The sequence below is a fragment of the Cyanistes caeruleus genome, chromosome 20 (assembly GCF_971803275.1).
Source record: "Cyanistes caeruleus chromosome 20, bCyaCae1.hap1.1, whole genome shotgun sequence".
In the NCBI taxonomy this organism is placed as follows: domain Eukaryota; kingdom Metazoa; phylum Chordata; class Aves; order Passeriformes; family Paridae; genus Cyanistes; species Cyanistes caeruleus.
The window spans coordinates 6,378,925-6,397,980 of NC_141720.1; the positions used below are offsets into that span (position 1 = coordinate 6,378,925).

Here is a 19,056-nt window from a genome sequence, read left to right on the forward strand (position 1 = left end):
TCAACTGCTGGCTGTACAACTGGGAAACAAGGAGGAGGAAAGCAGGGTTTGCTTCCTTCCCCTCTCTGTAACTCAGGGGTACACAGGATCAGTCTCCTGAGCTCCTTCTGGCCCCACAGCTCCAAAATGAAGCACCTATCACCATCCAAAGCCTCAGGATGAGCATCCTCCACTTCCTAAAAAAGGGGCTCCACTCTTAATAAGATTAATCCTTCAGCCAGACCCCTCCTCCCACCCATCTCACTGCTGCTCAGTCAATCAAGTTTGAAGGGCAATACCTTCCCTGAACCACTTGATTTGAGTGTGAAAAACATGGGACCCAGGCCAGAAGGGGAGAGCGGGCAGGGAGCCACTTGCCTTTTGAATGCAGGCTGCAGTGCAAACACTGCTTATTAACATTGACTAGGTCAGAAAATGGGGAAAAACAGAAAAAGAGAGAGAAACAAATGCATCTCTGGCACAGTTTCCAATTGATTGTCTGCCATGAAAGCAAAAGCCAGCTGCCATGTTAATTATTCATGATGCCTGGCTCAGAGGGGAGGAAGAGGGGCTTATGGAAGCCACTCAGCAGTGGAAAATTTGCATATGTAGATAGCAGAGTTGGAAAAAGAGGTGGAGTGCTCCTCTACAAGATAAATGGGATGCACAACATTTCAGCATTTCCTGATGTACTTTCTGTGCTTCTTTTCTGTGGCTAAAGAAGTTACTAATGCTGAGGTCAGCAACAAGTGTGTGTGGGTGGGTGTGTGCAGTGACACTGGGTGTAGAGCAACCACAGAGGTTCTTTGGGTGTGACCAGAGTTATTCTCTGGTTGTTCCTGTCACAGGCATTTCAGGTTAGAAGTTTACATAGGGTACAAGAAAACCCAAGGGAGCAGCAAGAAGTTCATCCATGCAGAATGAAGGATTCTGATCACATTAGTCACACGCTTTGAGATTGTGTATTCAAAAAAGCAGCTACAAAATTACACCACACACCTGAAAATGGGTGCAAGCTGCTTGTGTAGCAAGTCTAAAAACTGCATGTTTGAGTTGTTGTCCCTCTCTCTTTTATCTCCCATCTGGTTGTTAAACTGGTTTAACAACCAGTTCCAGTCCAAGATCCTTTCCTGGTCAGTGTTGCATCCTGTCTTTCAGGCTCCAAGCTCACCCCTGGTGTGAACTGGAGGCATCTGAAGAGAATTGCAGTAGGATGTGGTGGAGGAAGTCACCCATCCCCTTCCCAGCACAACACACACAACCCTGTGATTGCTCCTGTGATTGGGTCAAAGCCCTCAGATGTGAATCCCACTGAAAGCCAAGACTAAATCTCATTTGCACGTAATATGGGAATGCCAGAAATTAACATTTAATATCACCACAAAGCCTTCTGGGCCTGCCTCAACCCCCTGCAGAGCCCAACAGCCCCAAAATGTTTCTTCCAGGCCTTTTCCCTGATGCTGTGCCCCAGAAGAAAACCTTGGCAGCTCCTGTGAGCCCTTGTGGGATAAGTGGAAGGAAACTCACTGACCTTTCTTTGCCCACAGGACAGTCCCCTCGCTGGAGTGGACGTAGTTTTCAAATTTTGTCTGCAGGACCGTGGCTCTCTCCCGGACTTCCTGAGGGTTCTTGCCACAGGATTTCTACCAGGGAGGCGAGAGGATTAGAGGAAAGAGAGAATTTGAGTCAGGAATAATGAAGCAGTTTACAATAGATTTAATAACAGTAAAATCACACAGCAACTACCCAGGGGCCAACAAAGGTAATCCTCTCAATATTACTAGAGGAAAAAAAAAAAATCATCCAGATAAAGATGTTAAAATCAGAGCAGCCAGTGAGCGCCGTGTGGTGGGGAGAACAAATCAGTTTTAATTTTGTGTTTTCTAACATCTCTCATGTATCTTTTTCCCCTTGCTTTTCTTTTCCCTTCCCTTTTTCTTTTTTTTTTTCTTCTTCCAGGTACAAGAGGCCAGGTCCCACTGCTTGTTTCCATTGGAATTATTTGGAATAACTCCCCCCAGACCCTACATTAACAGTTTCAGAGTGATGCTGCGAGTTCCCCTGTGCACTTCCCCAAAACACCTAGGGCAGGAGACCACGAGATTCACAATCACCCCCAAGCTCCAGAGAGGAGACCAAATTCAGCACTTGTGAACAAAGGCAACCAAATGAACTCATGAATTCCAGCATGGATTTCAACATGAAGTTTCCTCACTGTCAACACATCATATTTGACTGGAACTGCCATCACTTGGCTCCTCTAGAGCAGGACAAGCCCCTTGCACCAAAGGCACGACAGAATAAACTTCCTCAAGCCAAAAGGGCAATTTTGCACGTATTCCAGCTTTCCTGGGATGAGACTGTAGGATGCAGTTCAGGAAATGGAAAACAAACATTCCTGGGAGCAAGCTGTTACTGGGAGAAGAGAGGCTCCCTGCCTCTCTGAGGGATCCAGGCAGAGAAAGGAAATGCGGACCAGAAAACAAGTGAAATTTTTGATGAAAAGTTGACAGCAAAGTGCAAAGCCAAGCATCCATGGATGTGCACCTCTCCCAGAAAAGGGCCACAGTTTTCCAGTGTGACTCAGACAGGAACCAGCATCCAAGTGTGAGAGTGCCAGCTCCAAGGCAGCAACTTGATACTGGTCAGACCCCTCATCCGAGCAGGGCTGACTGAATACAAATTCCAGCTCCTGGAATTCTCTGGCTTGTGCCAAGGCAGCAATCCTGTTCTTCTCTGGCAGATCTGCATGCTAATGCTGCAAACCCCTCTTTCCTCTGTGCTGCTGCCAGTCCAGAGGAGCCACATCCCATTTACACCATAACCAAACCCCATGGCTGCCAGCGCCTGACACAAAATGCTCTCCTGTCCCAGATGTGCCACCCTGTACCCAAGAGCAAATGTACCCACAGACCTCAAATGTAGTTTAAATGCCCTGCACTTTGCCCTCTCTGAAACTCAGGATCCCACAGCTTCCAGCCATTGGGTAATTCCTGAACAAAGCAAACACACGTGGGGCTGGAGCTCCTGCTCACTCACTGCCTGGACTGGCTGTCCACCTGCATCTCCACAGACAGCCTGGCTATTTTAGCACATGAACTCTCCCAGATTTCTGGTCTCTGCTGTCTCCCAGTCTCCTCAAGAAAGACTCACAACCTATCTCACAGAATCACAGCATCATTTAGGTCAGAAAAGACCACCAAGACCATGGAGTCCAAACTTTGACTGATCATCACTTTGTCAACCAAACCATGGTACTGAGTGCCATGTCCAGTTTTTCCTCAACACCTGCAAGGATGGGGACTCCACCACCTTCCTGGGCAGCCCATTCCAATGCTTGACCACACCTGCAGTGAAGAAATTCTTCCTGATGTTCCACCTGAACCTTTCCTGGCACAGCTTGAGGCTGTGTCCTCTCCTCCTGTCCTTGTTCCCTGCGAGCAGACCCTGATCCCCACCTGGCTGCACCCTCCTGTTTTTGAATTGTTTTCCCTTTTCTCCAGGCTCAGCCACCCCAGTTCCCTCAGCTGCTCCTCACATAATTTATTCTCTGGACCCTTCCTCAGCTTTCCTGCCATTTCTGGACATTCCTTTCACAGGTGCCTTTGACTTCAGGTGTGCCCTGAAGCTGAGACCCAGCCCAGGGGCCTCTGCAGAGGTTCAGTGACCCCCAAGTGGAGCTGCCTGCCCGAAGTGGGCACTCCTCGTTGGCACTACCAAGTTTCCACCGACGTGAAACACAAAACTTTCTGGCCCCACCTGCTCCTTCGGGCCCCCAGCACTTGCCTTTTGTTAAGCCTCCTGGCAGCACCAAGTGTCACCTTCCCAGCGCTTTTTAATATGAATGTGAAATTAGTGAGGTTTGCCCTTTCCCCTGGCGGACAGAATCCTCTGTTATTAAAAAGTAAAGCACTTTAATAATGAAAACTTTTTCTCTTTTTCCAGTGTTTTAACTGTTTAAAATTAATGAGAAGGGCATAACGGTTGTCAAAGCGATATTGAAAGCTGGGTAGCCAGGACTGAATAAGCACGAAAATCCCTCCAGAGTGTTAAATAAACAGTGCTTCAGCCCCCTCTGAATCCCTGTGTTGGTTATTGTATACATTCTGTAACAGCACTCAGAATAGATCTGAGCACCGGGGAGGCAGAAAGGTTTCAGAATTCCAATAAAGGCCTCAAATTAAAGACAGCCTGGTGCGAATTCCAGGAGAAAATTAAAGAGACCTCAAGCTTAAGTGACAGGTGACTTGCTTCTGTGTCACAACTGTCAGGGGATTTAGTGATAATATGGCAATATATTACAAAGGACTTTTCTTATTCCCCCCTTTAGGTTTCAAAATGCGGCATCTCTTCTTCCTGGTGCTGGGGGAAAATAAAAAACTAAAAAAAAAAAAAAAAAAGTGAGACAAAAATGAGGGATAAAAAACTAGATGCATAATTTTCAAAGTGTGAGGTCACTGCAAGAGATATAAATAAAAAAAAAGCAAATGGCAGGAAATATAATGTCCTCGGAAAACAGCTTCTCCCCTCCTATCTCCACCTTGTCTTTTATTCCCTTCAGACCCTTGAGACAGATCTCATTTTAAAATTGCACCCTAATGGGCATGAAAAAACCCCTGTGTTTGATTCCTGTCTTCCAGGGAGGTTCATCTAAAAAAAAAAAAACAACAAAAACCCACCCCAATAATAATAAAAAAAAAATATCTAAATTTAAAACTGACTCAGAGGCAAACTGTGAAAATAAAACCTGCCCATGATTGAGTGTCTGGACAGATTAAATAAATCAGCGCTACTGGAAGGGCATGGAAGCCATTCCATGTGCTTTACTCACACAGGCAAGCTTTAATCCTGATTTGGATGAGCAGGACAATTAATTTGAGACCTTGCACATTTTTCCAAGACCCCAAAGATAAAAGCCTACCCCAGAGATTTGCTTGATCTACCCACCATCTAAATTTGTTCCCTCTGTTAAATAAGGAGCACTGTTGCCATCACTGAGAAACAGTGGGATAGGAGAACTTTTTCTGCCTTGTGATTCCTTAAAAGCCTGTTCTGGCAGATCCCAAACCACTGGCATAATGACTGTGGACAATAACAATATTTATAAGCTAAAAGAAGAGATGCATGAGAAAAAAGTCAGGGTGCAACGTTACTTAACCAGTTTGAGACATCAGGGGAACTCCCAAAAATTCCATCTCCACCGGGAAAAGATACATGGATTTCTGTCAGAAGAAGGCAACTTCCAGTGATAAAGATGGCAGGTTTTAGGTCTGAGAGGTTGGGATAAATACTAAAAACTTCTGATTTCATTAAGAGAGCAGGATAATGGAAAAAAATAAAAATTGAAACATAGTAAGAATAGGTGAGGTAGAAAAGTTCATTCTTAAAAAAGGAAAAAAAAAAAGATGGGGAAAACCCACCAAAAAGCCTGGCTGTAACATCTCCTGCTTCCATTATACTTCAAAACAAAATGAAGGATTTTGTTTTAATAACAACTTTTTACTCACCTCCACACACCTTCTCTAGAACTCACCAAGTCCCCCTTGCCCCCCTCCATAAAAGTTGAAAGATCAAATTTATTCTCTTTGTAGACAGGTGAACATTCACACGCCCAGACATAGCCACATATATATTTCATATACCTAAATATAAAATATACATTTTACAGGCACTTCAGCTTGCTCCCTGGCTGCACACAGAAGCCCAAAAAATACATGTTCCAACTTGGTACTTCTAATGGACTTGAGCTGAGGCAATGAGAACTGAAGAGCATCATAATGAGGTTCCTGTGTGCAGAACTATAATATATACATGACTCAGAGCATGGAGAGCTGAGAGCTGAGAGCAGAGCTGAACCTCCCTCCAATGGCAATGTCCCAGTGGCATCAGGTTCAGCTCCTCCTGACACCTCCTCAATCCCTCCCTGTCCCACTGCACTCCCAGCTTATTGTATGTCCAAGCTGCAAATTCAGGGAATTTAATAGAGATTAACCCTCCTGAAAACTTGGGAATTGCCCCTGTAGTTTCTGAGCTGACCACTCAGAGTCTCCATGGCAATATAAAACATGGAGTTAACAAACACAACTCCTTGATTGCATTAATATATTTTTCAAGTAATTCCTGAAGGAGTCTGTTTCATACTGACAGAACTGCTAAAATTCCATCCCCATTAAATGCTACAGAATTTTTACCATAAAGAGAAACTCTATTATTAAATCCCAATTCTTTCGGATTGAGTTACATAAAAACTGGTTATTCTGTATTTTTAATTTCCTGCAAGAGATTAAAACCATCCTACAATCACAGTGGATGGATCTCAGCTCCAGTGAAGTCAACAGCAAAATCCCACTTGCTTTGATGTCAGAGGGAAAAGAGGAATTTAATCCCACCTTTGAAAGTAAAAGGAACCAAGTCCTTCTGTGCAAGTTCCTGTGTGCAGCACCTGGCATGGCAGGACCTGCCCAGCAGCACTGTCCAAACCTTTCAAAGAGGGGCTGGGTTTAGAGCTTTTTGTAAGGAAAGGGAGAAAGCCATAAGAAGTGTATTTTAAAAATTCTGTGTTTAAATGTGTAGAGCATTTGACAATTTGGAAGCATGGCAGAAACACCAAACTGATCAGTTTTGGTAGCAAACAGGCTTGGTTAGGTTTTTGTTGCTAAAAAGGCATTTTCTCCTGCCACTTTTCAACACTTAAATCATCATTTCCTGGAACAAAACATGTTCTCTTTTTTGCCCATTTCCCATGAAATAACATTTGTCCCCACATCTGGAACAGCTAATATTCTGTCCCATGTCAGTAACATTTAAAGTACAATTTCTTCACAAATGGAATTGTTGAAAAAATCTTCAAAGGAAAACTGAACTTACTGCCCCTTTAATTACATTTGGGACAAAAGGAAAGTATTTATACATGGACCTATTTAAAATAATTTCTGCACTGACAGAGCACAACTGAACTTTGTTACGAGGCGATATCCTAGCCATGATCCAGACATTTAAAACACAGGCATTACAGGCTGATTTCAGCCAAAAGCAGTGGTGGGAGAGAGCTTTAAATAGAGCAGCATCTCAGCAGAGCTCAGATCTGGCTGTCTGTGAGGTGCAGGAACACTGAACATCTTTCACAGGCCACGGTTACCAGGAACACCACAGCTCCCACCAGCCAGCCCCGGGAACGAGGCGCCTCAGACACGGGTAACAAAAGCACAGGCAGGCAAAACAGCAACAAGAGGGAAAAAAGAGTGCATGCTGCATCATGCTTTGACACATTCTTGACTTCCATTCAAAATGTGGGTTCTTGCAGGATTTAATTTGCCAGAGCACAGCAACACCCGAGACATCAATTGCAAATGAGTGAATTCTGTGAATTAGCAACTTGAGGCAGACCCAAAGCTTGCCCAAATCAATAGAAACGTGCCTGTCAACCCAGGGAGCTTTGTTTTAGGCTCCAAGTAAATACAGATGATAAAAACCCACATGTAACACATCACCAAATGCATTTCCCTCATTTCTTCAGAGAAGTTTAGAGCCATTTGTCGTCTCCAACACTATTTTAGTGCAGAAAACACAGGCAAAACACAAACCTTGTGCAGGAAGAAACACAGAGCTTTTGCATCCAGAAACCTTTCCTGTCTATTACAAAGCTATTTGCTGAAGAGTTAGCAAGCAACTGCTTTCCAGGAACAACAAAAGACTGAAAAATTGTGATATAAAGTAGTTCTATAATTATTTACACTGTCTGACATCATGGATGTAAAGACAGATGCTAAGGCAGGAAAACTTGTAATGTTGAACTGGCAAGTGAAAACTGGAGCAGTTCCAAAGCAGCAGAATAACTCACCCTGCTTCCTGGTCTGTGCACCTTGAAGCGATCATCTTTCATCAGGACTGCTAACACCTTCTCCATCTTCAGCTCTGAAACACTGAAGCAGCAGAGACAAAAAAATTACTGTTTCTCCTACTTTGAAACACAGCGTGGAATGAGCCACAGACTGGTAATGGAGAACAAAACAACTGAGATTCACAGCTCAACTTGAGAATTCGTTCCTGAAATACACAGCCCAGATACTCCCTCATCACCCCTGAAAGTGGAACTACTGTAAAATCCAAACTCCTGCTTTCAGTGGCACAGAGACACAGTTTCATCCACAATTTTGTCACTGTTCTAAGTCACCAACACACACACACACTCCAACTCTAGCAGAGCATCAAAATAACTGAGGGTGGACTTTCCATTCTCTGGAAGTCTCCTTGGCTCTCAAACAAGAAGAACTGGTTAAAGAAATAAATTGGATTACACTTCCATTATTTTCATAATTTTTCTTTCCTTGCACTGAGAAGCATCAGGACAATTGGGAAGCACCTGGTTATTCTTTTCTCAAAAACAAAATTCAAGACAGAGCTGAATCAGCTCATAACATTAATGCTCCTTGCAAATTTGTTTTGTAACTATAAAGAATAAGATCTGCAACCTCCACCTTGAGCCCAGGGGTTGTCCAACATTTCTTTTTTCAGCCAATGCCATGGGCAAGAGCAACTGTACATGGTTGTGCAACTGTGAGAAAGAGACTGACTGAGGCACCCACAGCTTGGAAACACCTTGTTTGCTACTCTTGTTTGCTCCACTTTGTTTGCTACTCCAGCTACATCTTGTTTCCTCCAGTTTAGCTTCCAGAGTCTCTGGAATGAGACACAGTGCTCAACCCTCATTCAAAGGATGATACTTCATGTTTACACACATTTGTTTCCACGCTCACAAAACCAAAGAGCCAAAACTAAAGGTGTGCAAAGACACAGCTCCTCGTAGTAACTCAAGCTCAGAGGGTAACAACAAAACCCTGAGGAACTTCTCCTATCAGCCAATTTTCCTGCAGCCTCCTTCCCTGTGATCACATCATCACTCTTCCTTTCCCCCAGGATGCTACCTGGTTCCCACTCCTTGCTACCTCGCTCAGATCAAGCTCAGAGGCACTTCCCATTGGACAAACTCACCCTCCAATTCATTTATGGCCTCAAAAGCCACCTCTGACACCAGACACACAGTTTGATTTCCTTCCCTGCTCTGAGAACTCACCTACCTTCTCATCTGAAGTGCAAAGCCAAAGCCCAGCCCATTAGGGACTCCACAGCATTTTTTTATTTATTTTTTTTTTACATACAGGAGACTCAGTCAGCTGTCCTAGCCAGGCTTCACACTGGGCATTTATTTTCATTCTGTCGACTCACATTCCTCCTGTAGGCTCAACCAGATGATTTATTCTCCAGTCTTGCTTGCAAAACACTGCTGGGTCCTGCTATGGCCCAGATATGGAAATGCTTACAAACCTGCTTCATTTCCAAGTGAGCAGTCCTGCTTAAAGGTGCATTTACAGGAGAGTAAAAATTCTTTGTCCTCTTTAACACTGTCTTAAGGGGCACACATACCCCAGGTGACAGCTCAGGAACAGCTGTGCAGCTCCAGGCCATTAATATTACATCTGCATCCAAACTGGGTCCCATTTTCAAGGGAATTACTCAGATCATAAAAGCTGATGTCTGTGGGCCCAAATTTTCAGTAATGGGCAAAGGTCATGTCTAGAAAATAAGTCAAGGAGTTCACTTGGGATTAAACCAATCTAAGGAAAAGAGAAATCTTTGGGGTCCAACAGTTCTCAGATTCCTGAATCTCAGATGGTCAGAAAGCTGCCTGTGGCTTCTGAAATAAAGCATTTCTGGTATTCTTCAATTTGTAAAGTACAGAAACAAACTATAACAACAAAGATATCTTCTTTTCACTCCAAGCTCTCTAACACCTGGCTAGCAGGAATGGATGAATCTCTGCCACACTGTGTGACAGGACATTGTGATCCTCACCTGCTCTCCACCTTTCCCAGTTAAAGTAAAAAATACCCTTACTTTTGCAACCTGCCTTTTCAACCTCAGCCAACTCAGCATTACAGTATAATAAAGGGAAAGGTGCAGAAGAACAGCCATCCAGCTTGGAAGGGATGGGCCAGAGTGGCCATAAGACACCCTATAAGGGATAGCAGCCCCTCCATGTGCAGCTGGGTCATCCCATGCACAAATTTCTTCACAGAAGATGCAGAGAAAGGCGGGAGAGCCATGGGGGAGAAAGGGAAATGGAGCATAAAACGACAACCGAGGGTTTCTCTGTTTGGTTTTGAAAAGTATAACAGCAAATTAAAACATAAATGGCAACCACTTAAGCAAGAGGAAAGCAGACCTCCCCCTTCCCCTGCAAAGGTTGCTTAGACACGGCTATGAATGAAAATGTCAAACCTTTGACATTGATTTGTCGGAGTTGTCACCCCCTCTCGGGTCCTCCCCTTGCCTGGCGCGTCGCCAGAAACAGATCCCTGAACTGGGTTCACAGCGGGAAGCAGGCGAGGGAGCTGGGAGGGGGGAACAGCAAAACCCCAGAGCAGGGGGGGAAATGACTCGTGCCTTCACGGTGATGCCACTTCCTTTATAAATTAGTTAGGCCGCCGTTAGCAGATAAAGAAATTATCTGATAGCTGTTGAGGCAGGCACTGTGAGATTGCAGCTGAAGGGACTAGAAGAGACATAAAGGGGAAAAAAAAAGTGAACCTCGCATTTCTTCTGCTTGTTGCCTCCTCCCTTTGAAGGGGAATCTGTTAGTTGTGCTTGGAGCTGATACAGGACATTTTGGAGTCTGATTTTTTTTTAAAAAAAAAAAAAAAGGAAAGAGGGAATGTAAAGAAAACATGAGTGTGCACGTGCCTGCACATCCACATTTACAGCTGGGCAAGGCAGCCACAACTTCCAGCCACACAAAGCCCAACCAGAAAGTTGCAGAGAGAGGAGGCAGCTTTGCTGAGCCCCAACAGGAATTACTGATCTCAGCAGAGCCAAAGTGAGATCGTTTTGGCAAAGGCTAACACAGCTTTTCCACACTGGAAGCCAAGGAGAGGCTTCAGGTACCGGTGAAAATTAATTGCGAGCGATTTCCAATTTCAAAGGCAGTCATCTCTAATTCCGAAGTGGATTTTCATCCAGGAACAAAGCCACGTCTGCTCTCATTACTTCCGACTCTCAACATTCCTGGACTTACTCCCATGCATGCTGGGGTGGGTGGAGGGGTTTAGGAAAAAACTCTGGGTCAGATCCTCACCCCCTGTAAACCAGCAGAGCGCTGCTCATTTACACCAGCTGAAGGCTGCGGGGACACATCTCATGCTTTGTCTCTTCAAAATACATATTTTATGAAGTATTTACATTTCAATAAACCCAGCAGGAATTTCATTTAAGAAAGGAATAAAAACCCCAACAAATTAAAAAAAACAAACCATTCGCACCACACACTCATTCTCAACAAAAACCCAAGAGATTTAAAAATTAAGCTAAGAATTAAAAAAATAAAGCAAACTCCAGTAGCTTGGGCAGCCCAAGTCAAAAGCTACAAAGACTTAGGGTAAAGGAACAGAAATGAGCAGTGCTTAAGAGGCTCGGTGACAGTCCAACACACGCTGTCTTTCGCCCTTGCACTGAATTAAATTGTCAGGATTATCACCATAATGCTCTGTTTATGAAGGGTAACAGCAATTTGTGCTGATGGCACTTGCTGCCTTGAGCTTCAAGCTGCCTTCCTACATCTTCTCAGTAATTCATCAGCTCCCTGCTCTGTCCCAGTGCCCCTTCTCCTCATCCATGTGGGAAGAGCGGAGAGGCCAGACCGCCCCCATGCCCGTCAGGCACTCACTGCCTTCCCTCTAAGGATAGGGGTCAAGGAAGGCAAATTACACTCCTTTCTGGCAAGTCCTTCATCTGCAGAACATAAAACAAGCAAACAAAACAAGAAAAGGCAATCCCCAGAGTTGTTTGGCTCCGAAAAGCGAAAGAAAAATAAATTCACATAAACCTCCCCCTGCTTATTCCGAGTCTTCAAGATTCCTGAAGGCCATGGCCAGCTCTACAACAGGTCTCTTTAGCAGATGTAATTACCAGTCTGAGTGACACTTCCCTAAACTTGTTAAAAAACAACAACATTGGATAAAAGCACTAACATTTAAAATAAAAAAGAAGGAAATTTCCCTCTCCTTCCTCTACCACTACCAAAATATTATAAAATAGAAAAATAGAACTTTCTACTTGGAGTTAAAAATTCACAATTATGTGGGATTTCACCTTTAAATGTCAGTGCTGTTTGTTACATGAAAAAAAACCCTGTCAGCTTAGCCTTCCATGTCTTGCTGGTGTCTGCTTAATAGATAGTTACCTGGGATGATGGATGGCTCTTTGTTAGACCACTAAATGGCTCACAGCCTAGAATAAGGCTGTATTTACTGCCAACAATTGTTTGTTTCAAGGATGCAAAACCAAATTCGATTCCAAGCAGCTCCACCCGACAGAAATACAAGAAATAAAAAGGAACTAATTTGTGCATGAGTTTACAGGGCTCCATCAACACTGCTACAACACTGAAGGGACGCTGCTGATGTTCTCAAATGCTGAGAGACAGCAGAGCAGGGAGCAAGGGGAGGCACAAACACCCAGCTGGCTGCTGAGGAGGCTGGAGATCCTGCCTAGCGATGCTGAGCAGCCAGTTGTGGGTTTTCTCCACAAAAGAACCATTGTGCAAGCAGAGCTGGACTAAAATCTCATCATGTGTCAGCCATCAGGTACCTGACTGCACACTGGGCTGGTCCTTACAGAGCCTGGCTTGCTCTCCTTGCTGCTACTCCCAAGTCCAAGGCAGAGCCAGGTAAGAGGAGCCTTCCCAGGCTTGGAAGCACACCCCACTTTAGGTCTGCAGAGTCCAGCCTCCCTTTTTGCCTTCCAGGACCACACTGGGCTCTCACCACGTGCCAAAACCTCTCCTATTCCTGCCACAAGCCACTTAAACAACACATCTTGGTCAAATAACTGCAGATACGACCCACAGCTCCCCAGCAATTTTTTCCCTGGATCTCTCCCAAAGGGCCAGCACAGCCCAACATGACAATGTGGTGCCACAGGCAGAGGGCCAGGCAGCATCTGACAGGCTCGTTTGACTTGTGATCGCCACATAGTCACGATTTGAACCCAGGGCCAGAGAGAAAACAATGGAGTGCAAAGGATCTCCGACTATCGTCTCCTCCGTGCCCCTCACCACGCACACTCACTCATGCACAACCTGTCAGGCTGATGATTTTCACACTCTTCCCTCTTCTCCTTTTGCTAGTCTGGGGCCAGGCCTGGATCACAAGAATTAATAAATTCTTATTAAAACCTGCACGAGACACAGTCCCGCTGAAAGTGCCACAGAAGGTTAATTAGCAAGGATGAGCTGAAACTTTTGTTCGCGTTTCTGACTCACTTAATCTTGTGAGAAGCCAGCAAGCTGACATATTCTGCCTCCGAAGGCGCCAGCACGAGCAGGCTGCTCCCACGGCAGCCGATGCGCGCCGTCCTCCCGATCCTGTGGATGTATTCCGCAGGTGAAGCCGGAGCGTTGTACTTCAGGAAAGGGAAAAGAGGAATTAACAGGATGTTAATTATAAACGAGATACCCAGCCTGCTCACCTGGAACAAAAGGCACACACACACACCCTACAGGCTGCACCTCCTGAGGAACTGGGCTGTTTGTAACACGCCTCATCCCCAGAACCATCACTCAGCCTCTCAGCTGCGGCAGCTTTTTGACATGTGGATGTCACACGTTGGCCAACTTTCAGATAATAGGACAGCTTCCCCATCTCAGTGTCTCTCTCTGCCTTTTACATTTTATTTCTAAACAGAAACCTGTTCGCTTCCCCTAAAAAAAAAAAAGTAATCTAATTAAATCTCACAGTAAAGAGCGCCCAGGACTGCCCACATGGAGCAGGGAGCTGCCTGCTCTGCATGTGGGAGAAAAATCACAAAATTAAAAAAAAAATTGATGCAAATTTTGAGTTGGGCTAAATTGCTTTGTTTGGATTAAAGCAAATCATAGCTGGTTACAGGGTAGAATAAATCTAAGAGAGAGGAGGGAGTGCTTTCAGCAGTCTATGATATAGGTAGCAACTGTCTTCCCCTGTCCAACTACCAGGCACCATGAAAATGTTCCTTAAAGACCTCCCAGATATAGCAGTGCCTCTCATTTACTTCACTGGGAATCAAAACTGCCCAGCCATTTGCAAGATCTGATAAAGGGTGACACATTTCCCTCCCTTTAACCTCCCCCTATTCTTTCACCCGCTTCCTCTCTTTCCTGGAAAAAATGAACAAGCACAGGGATACTGCTCAGAAATGAGCCCTCAGCAGTTTAACTGGAAAAAAATCAACAACCAAAGCCCACTCTAGTGTTTATACCTGTGCCCTCTGGCAAAGTTTCTACTGGCTAGAGGTGTGAGTAAGATGCTGTGAGCAATCTAATTGCTCCCTGCAGGTCCTTGCTCTTGGACACAGCTCTCAGGACAGCTGAGATTTCACCTTCTGGACACACAGAAGTCTCCCAGGGCTTTAGGTAATTTGCACTGCGTTCTAATACTGGCAACTATATCTTTGGTTAAATTATATTAATATACAGATCTGGGAATTAAAGACTTCACTTCCACAGCCTTCTTCAACTAGCTGGCTGCTACAATACCATTCTTTCTTAAAGAAACACAAAAAATCAAATCAAATTTGTTACCTGAAGGGATGAGGTAGAAATTAAAAAGCTTTGTTGAGGCTCTGTGCCCTGTTCCTTTTACCCAGGTGTCACTTGATATATGTGAATCTCTGGATCAGTTTTTCCTCTATTCAACTAACCTTTTTTTAATTATAAATCTTTTATAGAAATGAAATCTGTCTCATGCTCTCAGCCTCCTCTTTGAAACGACAGGCTGCTATTTTTAAGGTTCAATCCATCTTCCTTTGTTTCTATTTTTTTTCCCTAGGACTATGTTTCTGTTGACAGCAATGCAGCAGTGTGGGGTTTTGTTGGGCACGTTTTTTTCAGACATAGTCTGAACCACACAGTTTTACTGGATGCCTGCAGCTACTCAGCCCCGACCCAGCCAAGCCTCACTCAAAACACTCAGGTCACTGCACTGACACTACTGGGCTACTCAATGTTTAAAATTAGGAATGCACTTAAACTCCTCATGGAACTGCCTCCCCAGCAAGCTCAGGAAAACAGGAACAAAACTGCAAGAGATGGCCAGGATTTCACAAAATTTGGTTTCCTGGGTGAGGAAAGGGAGGGTGTTTCATCTCCAGCCAGGAGAAGCTCTGGTAACGCCAGAGTTATTAAAAACAGACCAAGGTTATCATAGCAATGCTTTATCCTGGCAAAACCCAGAGCCCCAGTCCTGCAGTCAGGAACTTGTAGGTCTCTCCCATCTGCAGGCATCAGCACCAAGACCAGCAAACTGCAGGAAGGTTCTGGACTGAGAATGGATTTCATCTGAGCAAGGCTGCACTTAAAACACACAGAGCAAACCCACCTGTACAATCCAGGTCACTTGAGGCAGGTCCAGCCCCCGTGCTGCTACATCCTTTAAAATTAATAAGAAAATCACTTTAGTAAAAATCCTTTGGAGGTATCAGCAGAGTGAGGAGTCTTCTGGGATGGCAACTATGTCTGAAAGCAAGTGGCTGTGTAAGTAGGAATTTTATGTGTCTAATTTGGGGATAGATGGACTGAAGGTCAGAAATAACATTGAGGGTTTTAAATTGAAGGATTGTTAGCAGACTAACACCATCAAAAATGATCCACTACTATGGCCCAAAGTCTGGAGGATACAAACACCTATTTCAGGATGGTGGTGTTGAATTACAGCATTTTGCTACAACCCCTTTGCATTATATCTGAGAGAATCCACTGTGTAAATGGTAGTGGTACCTTGGTTCTTCAGTTTATTTCACTGATGAAAAGAGATCTGCTCATGGGCACCTACTACCCAAACACAGAGAAGTAGAATTAAATCTCTGAAAGGCAGCACTAGTTTTGAGCACACCTTTCTCCACAGCAAATCTAAGTACTAAAACCAGGCTGCTTATGATGAAAAGGAAAAAAAAAAAAAAAGAAAAAAAAAAAAAAGCCAATGGTCAAGAGTCCCTGGCCTTGGGTGGAACGTCCAAAGATACACTGACCTCTGCCTACAAATAATTAGCTGTTTCCTAGGTGATGGTCTGAAGTTGAGGAGCAGATGACTTGCAGGTCATCTGGCCCTAAAATAAAAGGCCAATAAACAATTTAGCAGAATCCAGGAAGCTGGAGCACAGCTCCAGGAGAGGGGACTTCAGCTATGCCTTAGATTTGCACCAGTCTGGTTTGATTTGGAGAAACAAAATGCACTCGTGAAGAAAAGAGTCTGAAGCTGCTATCAAGGTGTTATTTGATGTGCCAGCTGGTGAGAAAACCCATCAACTTGGAGAAGGACTTGAATGAGACCCTTCAGTTATCCACAGCCAGCATAGCTCCAAAAACATACCCCTTCCAGAAGAAAGGAGAGTTTAAATACTATCCAAAACAGAGAGTGCAAACACATTTCAATCTCCCTTCTTGATTTTCTGTTCATTAGTAATGTCCTCACATACTTCTTGGATTTCACATTCACCAGGCACAATAGCAGAGCAGGTGTTCAGATTTAACTCTGTTAGGAAATGTTTTGCAACACATGTATCTTTTAGCTAGTTGCAAAATAGAATATATTAAGGACATAAGCAGGAGCTTAATGTACTAAAAATGTGTCAGCCACCCACTGAAGTGTTTTCATGCAACTCTCACACACGTTAAAAGAATGTGAAGCTGATGTTTTGGCAGCAAAGGCCTTCCCATAAGCACTAACCAGGCTGTTATGTGGCTCCAACTGCAGTAAAAGAGGAGACACTTTCCACAGCGCCCACTCCGAAATAATGCACACTCGTGCTCCAACACGCTCATTAAGGAGTGACTTGTTCCTAGAGTCAGAATGAACAGATGTACAAAAAGCCATTTAAAGGAGGCTGGAGAAAATAAATCAAGGGAAGTCGGGAAGCATGTACAGCAGTTACCAGGATAACAAGACTATAAACTCTACAGCACGATCAGACAGGAGCGCTGACGGCTGATTCCGAGCTGGCTGTCTCTATTCTTCCACGCTGACAGGGCTTTGGTCTTTTCCCTTACTGTGCTCTTCCTCACACCCAGGAGCCAAGGAAAGGCTGTCTGAGGAGAGGGCTCTGACCTTGGGACAGGGCAGTTTCCCCAAATAAACCAACAACCAAGACACCCCTGTGGTCTGGAGCATGTCTAACATGAGAAGGAGGGGACAGCATGGGCAGGAGCCATCCCTCTCATCCATCCAGATTCTTTCCCTACTCTTCCATAATTTTCTCAACATCTCAGCTTGGATAATCACTGCCACAGTCAGCATTTTCATGTACATTTGCCCAAGCATAAAAGGTTCACCAAAAGCCTCATAAATAGCCAGGGAAAACATTTTAGGAGAAAGCATTCTCCCATCACCAGCCCTGCATTCACGATCACTTTCACAGTGCCACCAACTCCACTCAGTTGTTACTGACACACAGCAGCAGCTACTCTCCTGGGGGTTCCCTTGGCTCTCTTTCACGAGTCTCTTGGGATTTACTGGTAATTGGAGTGTTTTGCAAACTCAAAGATTCCTCAGTACCCGTCCACCTGTGTCTCCTCCAGCTCCTTTTCCTCAAAGACCCTGGTAGAAAGCAGCAAGGTAGGACTAGGGTAAAAAGTTTGAGTTGATTTGTTTTCTTCTGCTGATAGAGCCCATGAGTTTCAACTTCTCTAAATTCTAAAATTTTAGAAAAAATATTTGTGGGTCACCTTTCCAGGAGACATAACATAACTCAAACAACAACCATCCAGTTTCACATTTATTCCACTCACAGAAGCACTAACTTGCTACCAGCACTCTTTCAAGAAGCCCAAGAGATTTTCAACATACCACTCTTCCCTCCTTCCCACTGCCTCAGATGGCACTGCTCCTTCCATGTGTGACCTCACACCACCATTCCTTAATTACAGGGAAATCAGGGATATGACACCTCAGAAGGTCACTGCTGCCTCCTTTTCATGGGCAACGGAAGGGCCAATTCTTCAGTGACCATCTCATGGGAGAAAAAAAAAAATAACCTACACCAGCACAATTTTAAAGAAAGCTCAGATGCCAAGCAAACACAATAACCTGAAGCCTTAATCACATTCCTGCCCTGATCCCAACTGCAAGGCACACAAGGGCACAGGATCAAGGAACAATCCACCTGAGGGATGCTAGAAAGACTGAAATTTCTGCTTTGAACAATTCATGTTACCAGCCTGTGCTTCTGGTTGTGGGGTACAGGGGTGGGTCCAAGAGAATGGGGTACAAAGAATGGGGTACAGTGGTGGGTACCAGGGAATGGAGGGCAAAAGGGCCATGCTGAAAGCAAGTCCTGTCACTGCACAAGATCAGAACCAACAGGGCAACAGAAGTTTTGCAAGGGCCTTGGTTTGCTCAGTCCCTCACACAATCTAATTAGGGCAAAGGAAATTGCTAAACTTGCTTTTGAAAGACACTCAATGGTGAGGTCTTGAAGGCCCTGAGCTTGACAATTGGCTGCCTACATGAGGCCTAGAAGTACAGATGGAAGGCAGCTTGCTCAGGTGCCAGGCTGTCAGTTGGATTAAAATGACTCATTTATTTACCAAAGAACCTCACAAAGTGCTTTAGCTAACAGGCAGAGAGGGCCTAACGGCTCTCCAAGCTGGGGAAGAAGCTCTCGCGCCTTCCCGGCCTGCCAAAAGTCATTACTGCCGAGTGTGGAAAGCCATCAGCAGGGTAGAGACCCCCGTCGGCAGGGTGACAGATTGGGCTGCGTAATCAGAGGAGGAAGGGGAGAGCACAGAAGCTGTCAGAGGCGAAAGCTCTTGGCTGGGGCCGCCAGAAAACTGGCAAGATGAGTTAGCGTGACTGAGTAAACAGCAAACAATCTCCAAATGATCTTTCCTCCCTCCCTGGAAGAGATGAACTTGTTTAAAAGGCACATCCCAAAGGAAGCTGCAAAGAACTTTCAGTGGAGAGAGAAATAAATCTGGATGCGACCCTCTGAGATACATGGCCCCTCTTTATTTTCTTGTCTGCCAGCTTATACTGTCTGGCAAAAATATTTTAT

The 19,056-nt window shown here is 44.7% G+C and overlaps 1 protein-coding gene across 3 annotated transcripts in view; it reads right to left on the bottom strand.

Moving 5' to 3' along the window:
• The window catches only part of DDX31 (DEAD-box helicase 31), a 42,977-nt gene that overhangs the window by 10,755 nt on the left and 13,166 nt on the right, over positions 1-19,056 (bottom strand). For all 3 annotated transcript variants that reach the window (XM_086858276.1, XM_086858275.1, XM_086858277.1), the window contains 4 exons: positions 15,387-15,437; positions 13,295-13,434; positions 7,820-7,901; positions 1,511-1,622 (listed from right to left, as the gene is read on the bottom strand). In XM_086858276.1, coding sequence (XP_086714402.1) covers positions 1,511-1,622; positions 7,820-7,901; positions 13,295-13,434; positions 15,387-15,437 — 385 coding nt within the window. The remainder of the gene's footprint in view (positions 1-1,510; positions 1,623-7,819; positions 7,902-13,294; positions 13,435-15,386; positions 15,438-19,056) is intronic.